The 10,259-nt window shown below is 42.5% G+C and overlaps 1 protein-coding gene across 1 annotated transcript; it reads left to right on the top strand.

The window, feature by feature from the left end:
• Window positions 1-162: 162 nt before the first annotated feature.
• On the top strand, window positions 163-8,048 carry KDM3A (lysine (K)-specific demethylase 3A; the record flags this gene model as incomplete). Its single annotated transcript, XM_010179997.1, has 10 exons — window positions 163-332; window positions 829-1,065; window positions 1,433-1,604; window positions 2,530-2,620; window positions 3,182-3,312; window positions 4,116-4,235; window positions 4,319-4,458; window positions 5,889-6,065; window positions 6,148-6,282; window positions 7,299-8,048. Coding segments are annotated over 10 exons (1,454 nt in total), but the record flags the coding sequence as incomplete, so codon positions are not given.
• Between the last annotated feature and the right edge of the window lie 2,211 nt (window positions 8,049-10,259).

Here is a 10,259-nt window from a genome sequence, read left to right on the forward strand (position 1 = left end):
TATTAAAATATATATATCTATATATATGTACATGCCTACATGTCTGCATTAAAGGAGTATCTTCTTGTCTTAAAAAAAAAATAAATCCAAAGCATGTACTCCTGATGGTTCAGAGGATTAATCCTTGCTTCATTCTCAGATGTGTTCTTTTCTTCGTTTCAGAGAAACTCCTCATACCCATTTCAAAGAATGAAAGTAAACCTCTTCAGACACTCCCTAGTTTAGCTAAGCCCGCTGCAGCCCTGCAGACATTCAACAGTGCAATATTAACACCCGTGAGCAACAATAACACAGGCTTCTTGCGGAATCTGTTGAACTCTTCTGGAGGAAAGGTAGATGAAAAATTTTGTTTCACAGGTTCGTGTTGATAGCAGGCTTAGACAACTGTTCCAACCCTCTGAACGAGTACTACAGATGTTTGTCACAGTTGGTAAAATTGTGTCTTCATTTGGGAAAAAGGGCTTATTAAGTGTCTATGATGCAGTGCTCTGGTTTAAATCTGGAAACTGCATTTCTGTTCCTTGATATAAAGAAAGTCCTGTTCTGAGCTGCATTTCCTGGTTTTCTGCAGCGTTGCTGAAATGTAAATCAGAGCAGAACTTGTTATGCCAGAATTCTATAGACCAAGTGTCAGAAATGGCATTGGCATTTAATAATGGTGAGTTTGTGGATAGCAAAGTTCTGCAGATTTTTGTTTCTGTGCACAATTGTGAGCTCAAGTGAGAAATTTTGAAAGTGGCAAATGTCTTTAAAGTCTGCAGGATAAGGCAGCAGAAAAGCGCACCAATTATTTTGTTCTTCTTTCTCTCTTTTAATTTTTTCAATCAGACAGACAATGGACTCAAGACTACACCCAAAATACTTGATGACATTTTTGCTTCCTTGGTGCAAAACAGAACCATTACAGACTTGCCTAAGAAACCTCAAGGACTGACTATAAAGCCAACGATAATGGGCTTTGATACACCTCACTACTGGTTATGTGACAACCGCTTGCTATGTCTTCAAGATCCCAACAATGAAAGTAACTGGAATGTCTTCAGAGAGTGCTGGAAGCAGGGACAGGTATTGAAGTTTTTTCTGCTTTTTCAATTTTCACTTCATGTGCGTTGCCCTTTAATTGAAGGCAGGTACAAACTTACTGCAGTGATAAGCAACGCTAAACCCTCATAAAATGTGCCTCATGAATGCTGTTAGATCCTTGAATAAAAGGATGTGTATCTTACTGTTTGAAATCGGTTTCTAAACACACTGCTGAACTTATGGCCCTGTAAAAAGCTGCCTCACAGCTTGAAATAAAGAACGATCAAATGCATGGCACAATTCTGGTAAGGCAGGCTGAGCATTTATTTTGGAAATGCAGTGCTCACAAATCGCTGGTGTTCAAATGTTCAGTACATTCTTAAGAATATATTTTTCTTCTTCTTCATAGCCTGTAATGGTGTCAGGAGTGCATCACAAATTAAATGCAGACCTCTGGAGACCGGAGTCCTTTAGGAAGGAATTTGGCCAACAGGAAGTAGATCTGGTTAACTGCAGGACCAATGAAATCATCACGGGAGCGACTGTAGGGGACTTCTGGGATGGATTTGAAGATATTTCAAGTAAGTAGTGTGAATTTTTGTTTCAGTAGATAAAATGTTCAGCAGCAGTAATTTTGCCCTAGCACAAATTTGTCATCTTTAAGCAGCATAAAAGATTTTCCAGGGTTTTTCCTCATTCTGGACAGTGTGTCTGCAATCTGTTCTCACCGTGTGTGCTTGTGGGAGTGAAACATAAAAGAGCTTGTGTAGGGTTGGTGCTCACAAGGTAATTGGGTTCTGCTGTTTTAACTTGCAGCTGCCTTTTTGTTCCTGAAGAACTAAAGTTACTTTGTATAAAAATGGGTTTAAGGGAGGCAAGCATGAGGTTTGGCATTGCTTTCACTTCTGGGTGAAACCAGACTTTTTCCAGGAGAATTAATACTTGCCGTGGCATCTGGGGTTCTACTTCATCTGCTTGTGTGGTGTAACCTTACAGAATTGAGTACTTGGGGAGAGAAGATTGCTTTCAGTTCTGGGTGAAACCAGACTTTTTCCAGAATTAATGCTTGCCGTAGCATCTGGGGTTCTACTTCATCTGCTTGTGTGGTGTAACTTTACAGAATTGAGTACTTGGGGAGAGAAGAGTGTGAGCTGGAAAGCTCACTTAGACCTTTCTTTTCTGTTACTCGATCTTTGAAAAGATTTGGCTTTACCATCAGCTGCTCTTGCCTCAAACACTAAACAGCTGCCTGAGCTAAATTGTAGGAGGTGCTTGGGCAGGGGAGCTGGTAAAGGCTGCTTGGCTGCTCTGAAATCTCCTGTCATAACACATTTGTCACAGCAGTAATAGCCAAATGTGCTGTCAGATGAACTTGTGTGGCTTTGGTTCTACATTAGTGGTTGCGGAATGAACGTTATTTTAAGCTAAGTATTTCATTGTCTTGCTTCTTTGGATTTTGAGTTGTACAACTACTAAACGCTAAGACTTCCTAATATGTGTTAATAGGTCGCCTGAGAACAGAAGAAGGAGAGCCAATGGTGTTGAAGCTTAAAGACTGGCCTCCAGGAGAAGACTTCAGAGATATGATGCCTTCTCGGTATGAATTTACAAAGGAACTGTTCATCATTTGTGTGGTACACCCCCAAACTGGAATGTAGGAATATTACTATATTTTGACACCTCCTAAGCAGTTGCTCACATGTGAACCGTTTTGGTTCTCAGAGGGTGAGAGCCTGGAAAGGCTAAACGAGTTTTATGATAAATATTTATGTAGTTCATTGTATTTATTGCCAAGTAAAGTGACCTAAAATTGCCACTGATCGGATAAACTTTGGAAGCTTCCTATAAGTCTGAGTAATTCTGAAATCTGAAGTTCAGTTGAAGCTTATTTTTTTTTTCCAAAAGTTTTTTTAAGTATTCTGATTTATTCTGTTTGGTATTAGTTGAGATGATTACACAAGCAAATAGCATTACTCCAGAGCAGTTAAATTTGTTTATCTGCTCTACTCCTGTATCTTGCTTGTTTTGTTCCTTTTCATGGTGTCCAGTTAAGCCCCTGGGCAAAGAGTTTCTTGACTGGCGAAAGCTTTTGTTGCAATCTATTTCAGTCTGCTTTTTTAATCTGTTCCTAACTCTAAATTGTGCTCTATTACTTCAGGTTTGATGATTTGATGAAAAATATTCCATTGCCAGAATACACAAGGAGAGGCGGCAAGCTCAACCTTGCCTCTCGACTCCCCAACTATTTTGTACGACCAGATCTGGGCCCTAAGATGTACAATGCATATGGTAAGGATTTATTTCACTCTAAAGGTCACGCTGACCACACATTCAAATTAAAATTTACTGTAAATTAAACAAATCCTTGCATTTGTCAACAATCCCATTGATCCGAAAACTTAATTTTGGCTTACTTAAAGCTATTAGTGGTGTCCAGAGGATTATATGATTTTATCAGATGTTTCTTGTCCAGGTAGTTTCAAGCCAATAATATTTATTCCTAGTCTTCCAGTCAGCTTGCTCCAGATGTGCATACACAGCCTCTCTTTCCTGTAGCTGGCCACATGCATTTGTCATTTCGCTACTTCTGGCTGTATCACTTTTTTGTTACTTCTCCTTTTAGGCTGTATCATTTAGTTTTTAATGTCTTCTTGAGCAGTTCTCTCCATCGCTGCTTCATCTGCTGTCACTCAAAAGGCATTTAAAATGAAGCATGATCTTGGCCAGTGAAGATATCATGCTATCAATACTGAAACAGCTGCCTTTTAGAGTGAAAAAGAGACTGTTTCTGAGAACGCTTTATTCTAAACTGCTATAGAAACTCTTTTCTGGCAGGCCTTAAACATGTTGTATCTGTCATGCAGGCTAGCTATAGATGCAGATCAATGTGTCAGCTTGACGTGACAGCCTGTAAATTGGTCAGTTGGGAAGACGCAAACAAGATGGGACAAGGTCCTGGATATAAAATACATTGCTGTACTGGAGTCGTTTGCTGATAAAAGGAAAAGTTCTCTGGTCTTTTCAGATAGCACTGCTGAGAGTGATATAAGGTTTCTTTTTGTCTGCTATTCTTTTTTTTCTTTTCTTTTCAGGCTTAATAACACCAGAGGATAGAAAATACGGCACAACAAACCTCCATTTAGATGTGTCTGACGCAGCTAATGTCATGGTTTATGTGGGTATCCCCAAAGGCCAGGCTGACCAAGAAGAAGGTAAAGTCTTTCTGTGTTCTGGAAGGGTTCTGTGGTTGGAGGGAAGGTCCATTAATGTAACTGCTCGTGTTTACTCTCAACAGAAGTGCTTAAAACTATACAAGATGGTGATTCTGATGAACTGACAATTAAGCGTTTTACTGAAAGTCGAGAAAAGCCTGGAGCTCTGTGGCACATTTATGCTGCTAAAGATACAGAGAAGATCCGGGAATTCCTTAAAAAGGTGAGCTGTTATATCTTAAAAACTGATCTTTTGTCTGTGTAGCCTTGCAAATACATATCCTTGGACTTTTCTCCTCCTTTCTATCCCAGTTGTTCTGGAAACAAATGCACTTCAGATGTATCCTAGACAAAACTTCTCATGTGCCATGAATCTTGCAGGATCTGAGGGTGGTGGTGAGCTGAAGCATTAAGATATCCCATGTGTAAATACACTGCTTTTGCCCACACGTTTTGTAGCACACAAAAGAATTAGCTGGTTTAGATTTAAGCAAAAAGAAAGTTTAATCTTCATCTGGATCCTTAAAAGCACGCATGTGAGATGTTCTTGGGAAATGTGGTACGCAAAGTCCTTCCTCCTTCTCTCCCTCTTCCTACTTTTTTTTTATTCCATACCTTTATGAGATTTGGATTAAGGGAAAAGCATGAGGTATTTTGGGTGATGTTTTCATGGGAGATAAATATTTAGTAGAGATGTGATATTGCATCCAAAAGGGCTTGTCTCAGTATTTAAATTCACCACAAATGATCATTGTGGTTTTAATTCTGGAACTTCTTTTGGTGCATTAAAAGGGGAAAGAGCAAGTATGTTGATGTCAAAAGGATAAATGAGATGATCTGAACCCTGTCAGCCTGACTGTTGTCTTAGGTGGAAGCATAGAGAGGCTACAGCAGGTTTGGTCCGTGTTAACGAAGAACAAATCTTATACTTGATAAAACACGATATTGACTTTGATAAGCGTTGGCATTTTGAGCTTTGACATCTGCGTCTCACACCTCTTGTTGGTCCCTTGCCTGCAGGCGTGAGGCTTTTCAGCAGCTTGTTTTGGAGTAGAACAAAGCTGTTGATCTCCTCCCAGCTGAGGATTTGGGCTACAGTCCTGGGTGTAAACAATCATGGCAAATTGAATCATAGGATCACACAATGCTTTGGGTCGGAAGGGACCTTTAAAGGTCATCTACTCCAACCCCCTGCAGTAAGCAGGGACATCTCCAACAGGATCAGGTTGCGCAGAGCCCCGTCCAAACTGACCTTGAATGTTTCCAGGGACAGGGCCTCTACCATCTCTCTGGGCAACCTGTGCCAGCATTTCACCACCGTCATTGTAAAAAATTTCTTCCTTATATCTGGTCTAAATCTGCCCTCAGTTTGAAACCATTGCTCCTTGTCCTGTCACAACAGGCCTTGCCCCAGGACAATTAATTGGATTTACACTGCAACTTCTTGCAGAAATTCTCCCCATACTCCTCGAATTTCTCTTCTAAAGTACTTCTTGTGCCTCCCAACTTCGTTTCTCCTAAAAATCTTTCATTGTGTAACTCTTGTACCTGAACACATGGTGGAAGTCGCTCTATCTGGTGTGTGTGCATGTGCAAACCACTGATAGGTAGAGACTGGCACGTTGTAATACCTGTCTTCTTGTGACTTTTCAGGTTGCAGAAGAACAAGGTCAAGAAAACCCAGTCGATCACGATCCCATTCATGATCAGAGCTGGTACTTGGACCGATCGCTAAGAAAACGCCTTCACCAGGAGTATGGAGTTCAAGGCTGGGCTATTGTACAGTTTCTAGGGGACGTAGTTTTCATTCCAGCAGGAGCTCCACACCAGGCAAGGACCAGGGCCGCTGTTACAGCCTGGCCACTTGGGCAGATGTTTGAGCACATGGCTAATGCTTGTTTGTTCTCTCTAGGTTCATAATCTGTACAGTTGTATTAAAGTTGCAGAAGACTTTGTATCCCCAGAGCATGTCAAGCATTGCTTCTGGCTCACTCAGGAATTTAGATATCTATCGCATACGCATACGAACCATGAAGATAAATTGCAGGTAACTCACTAATGCTCAAGGTGAACTCTTTAAAAATAAACCAAAAAGCAAACAAAAAACCCCTAAACAACCCTCACCAAACCCCTAAGGGGTGTGTCTGCACACCCCAAGTTGCTTTCATGTTCAGATCAGCTTTAATGCATTGGACCTTGTAGAGGAATTTCCACAGGTTTCTGAATTGTTACTGGTTTTTAGTAATTCTGAGGAAGTCTTCTGAAGCTTCTCCTGAGATTCTTTAGAAATGTTTCCTTTTTCCATTTCTTTTGTTTTCCCTCTGGCTGAGCTTGCAATAGTCTCCTCAAGCTACAGGGTTTCAGTTCATAGCTTGTTAGAATTTGAACCTTCTTTTCCCAAGTTTTTTCCTGAAGCTCACGCAGATAAGTGTGTTTGACCTGAAAAAACTGCCCGGGGTGTGGGAAGTGGGAAAGTTCAAGTGGGGAAGTGGGCCCCTCAGTTCAAGAAGAACAGGGAGTTGCTTGAAAGAGTCCAGCACAGAGCCACAAAGATGATGGAGGGAGTGGAGCATCTCCCTTACGAGGAGCGGCTGAGGGAGCTGGGTCTCTTTAGCTTGGAGAAGAGGAGACTGAGGGGAGACCTCATTAATGTTTATCAATTCGGAAAGGGCGAGTGTCAGGAGGAAGGAGCCAGGCTCTTCTCAGTGACAGCCAATGACAGGACAAGGGACAATGGGAGCAAGCTGGAGCATAGGAGGTTCCATGTGAACATGAGGAAAAGCTTTTTTACTGTGAGGGTTACAGAACGCTTGACCAGGCTGCCCAGAGAGGTTGTGGAGTCTCCTTCTCTGGAGACATTCAAGGCCAACCTGGACGCGTTCCTGTGTGACCTGGTCTGGGTGATCCTGCTCTGGCAGGGGTTGGACTGGATGAGCTTTCGAGGTCTCTTCCAACTCCTGAGATTCTGTGATTCTGTGAAAGTTGTGTTTTCTGTATGTCAGAGGCTTCCAGCCTGAGCAGGCTGTGTGCTGTACAACTGAAGGCCTTTTCTGCTCCCCCCAGGTGAAGAATGTGATCTACCACGCTGTGAAAGATGCAGTTGGGATACTGAGAGCGAACGAATCCAGCCTTAGCAGACCGTGATGCAGAAAGCCTTAACCACACACTATGGAACGGGAGCGTTGGCAGCTGTTTTAACTACTCAGTCAGGACCTCTGTGGACTTTGAGATTATATGAATGTTACCTCATCTTCCTTTCGGCAGTACCAGAGGATCGTGGTACTATGTTCTGTGTATTCTTCCAATGTTTACAAACCTGATATGTATATGTAGTAATATGTATGGACTGTGGCATACTGTGAATGCTCAGTTGCAATAGAACTTTATACGGAGTTGCTCTCCAAACTGTACAAAATACCTCCTATAGAACTGTTGGAAACTATTCCAAATTACTCCTTTGAAAAATACTATTCAAGACGTTGTAAAGCTCCAATTTTTAAAATTTATTTTGGGGTGGTGGGAGGAAGTACGGAGTCACCCAATTTCATAACCAATATACAGAAAGATCAGAATGCAGTTCTGGAATTTCACGTTAACATAGAACTAGCATTTAAAAGTAGCTTTAAGCTATTGTATAGTAACATAGGGATGGGGGTTGCCCATCTTTAGGTAAATGTATTTAAATTTCTAAATGTTAAAAGAAGCTTTTAATCAAATGTCTTCTGTTTGAAACTGCTCTTTAATTTGAACTGATGTTTGATTCTCTGGTTTTTAACACTGAATGGTCTACATAAAGTTCTTCTATTTCAGATATTGTTCTTTGCCTGGCTTCTTCATTTGACTCTGAAACGTAACTGATTTGATGCAGTGCTTTAAAACGCAAAAGAAAATGGTTTATCATATACTGTTCATACTGGTTTTTAAAGTACCTGAAGGTTTAGGGTATTGGATTTAGCGACAGATCTGTTGATAGCTTTTGTTGGTTAACCAAAATGTAGCTTAGTGTGATTACTGCTTCTCAGCCACTACCAGTGCTGTGGTCTGCATCAAGTGAGATTTGCAGCCTCACTCTTAAATGGCACACATCACTTCAACTGAAAATATCGTAAACCTCCAAACAGGGAGACAGTTGAGAGTGGAAAAATGCCTCTTCCATCTAACAAGATCAGCTGTGTTAAGATGTGTTCTCCAGTGACTTGCAGGGAGTTGGAGTCTCTCAAGTCAGAATAAAGTAGGACAGCAAAAGTTCTGTTTGCTGTGAACAGATACCTCTGCATCTGTCCTCAAAATTGAGCCAAAAGCAGGCCCCAGAGCAACTGAAGCAGCAAAACAAATGATTTTGGCCTGGCCCGATCCCTGTGTGTGCCTTCCCAAGGCAGTGGCCTGCTCCAGGGGAGGCCTCTTGTGCTTCAGACCTGCAGGTCTTTAGGTGACCACCTACAGCTCACTTAGCCTGTGCCAGATGCATAATGCTGGGTGAGAACTGAGGTAGCTGTGAGGTGGTACAAACCCTGCAGTTGTCCCCTCTTGCAAGGAAAAGGTCCAGTTGGCCTGTGCTGCTAGCGCAGCTTCTGCTCAGCAGCACAGCTTCACTGGGTTCACAGAATCACAGAACGTTAGGGATTGGAAGGGACCTCAAGAGATCATCCAGTCCAATCCCCCTGCCGGAGCAGGAACACCCAGATGAGGTTACACAGGAAGGCGTCCAGGCGGGTTTTGAATGTCTGCAGAGAAGGAGACTCCACAACCTCTCTGGGCAGCCTGGTCCAGTGCTCTGTCACCCTCACTGAGAAGTTTCTTCTCAAATTTAAGTGGAGAGGCCACGTGCTGAGGCCTCTGACAGTAAATACACTGGCTTGTTTCTAGTTGCTTCAGCTGCCTTTAGTTCTGAAGAGCAATAAAGCCTCGATTTGGCGTGTCATGCTAGAACTAGACAAGCATCCTTAAAGGCAGTGCTTTAGCCGCATGTGCTTTCTTGGAGTATTGAGTAAATGAAATAAAGCAGTCAAACTGCCTCTCTGGGAAGCAGCAGGAGTATTTGTGGGGAGCTGGCACACCGCTGCCTTACCTCCCAGTCTGTGACAGGAGTCACGCTGACCTTATACACACGTCTGCAGGTACACGTGTGTGAAAAGCCCCATTGGTGAAGTTGGATTTTGAGCTTTCTTACATTTTGAACTTGCTTACCAATGAGCTGTTGTTCAATCTGGTTTTATTGCAGCTGTTATCTACCCAACCTCACTGACTTCAGCTTCTTCAGCTGCTTTTTTTTCCTTTCTGATCTGTCCTCTCTGGATTTTGAAGACCACAAGAAACGTAGTGCCATTTGCCTATTCTTGTTACTCCAAAGGAGAGCCCTGAAGCGTTAGGGTTGTTTTGCCACCCGCAGGTGAACAGAGCTTGGCCCCTCCTGGCTTTTTATGGCCGTAACTGGAGGCTGCAGGACACGAGCCAGGCATCCACCCTTGCTGTTGGAATACAGTTATTTATAGGGTGTGCTGTGTTTCGGGAAGTCTTTCTTAAAGTTAGAAACTCTTTCCTTTGCCTGTGAGGCTCTTGTAGCAGTGACACATTCAGGTGAGAGGCACAGGGGATGCTTGCTTTGCAGGTTTGCCTGAAGTTTCTCCTTGAGAGGAGACCCAGCTCTCCTTGTGGCTTGGAGTCCTTTGACTCTAAAAACATGGCACTCAAACATCCACCCCTCATCATTTCTCATCGCTTTAACACTCAGTGAGGCTCTCCCATGAACATCAGTGCCTGGACACAGCTGCTCTGACTGCAAGCTTTTCTTGAACTGTGCTGTGAAGTCCTTAAAGGTGCTAAAAAGGAAAAAAAGAGTGTGGTGTAAAACCAGGAGGGAGCTGTTAGAGGTGGATAAGGAGTGTGAAGTGATGCAAACTGCACAGATGCATGGGGGCAACTGTTAAAAGCAGCTTTAATAAAATTTGTAGTGATTCAGAAAAACAAAGATTTTACACCACTGAAGGTTTCTGGTAGCAGATGAAGCCAAAGTGCCTTTTAGGG

The sequence above is a fragment of the Mesitornis unicolor genome, unplaced genomic scaffold (assembly GCF_000695765.1).
Source record: "Mesitornis unicolor isolate BGI_N332 unplaced genomic scaffold, ASM69576v1 scaffold15312, whole genome shotgun sequence".
NCBI lineage: Eukaryota > Metazoa > Chordata > Aves > Mesitornithiformes > Mesitornithidae > Mesitornis > Mesitornis unicolor.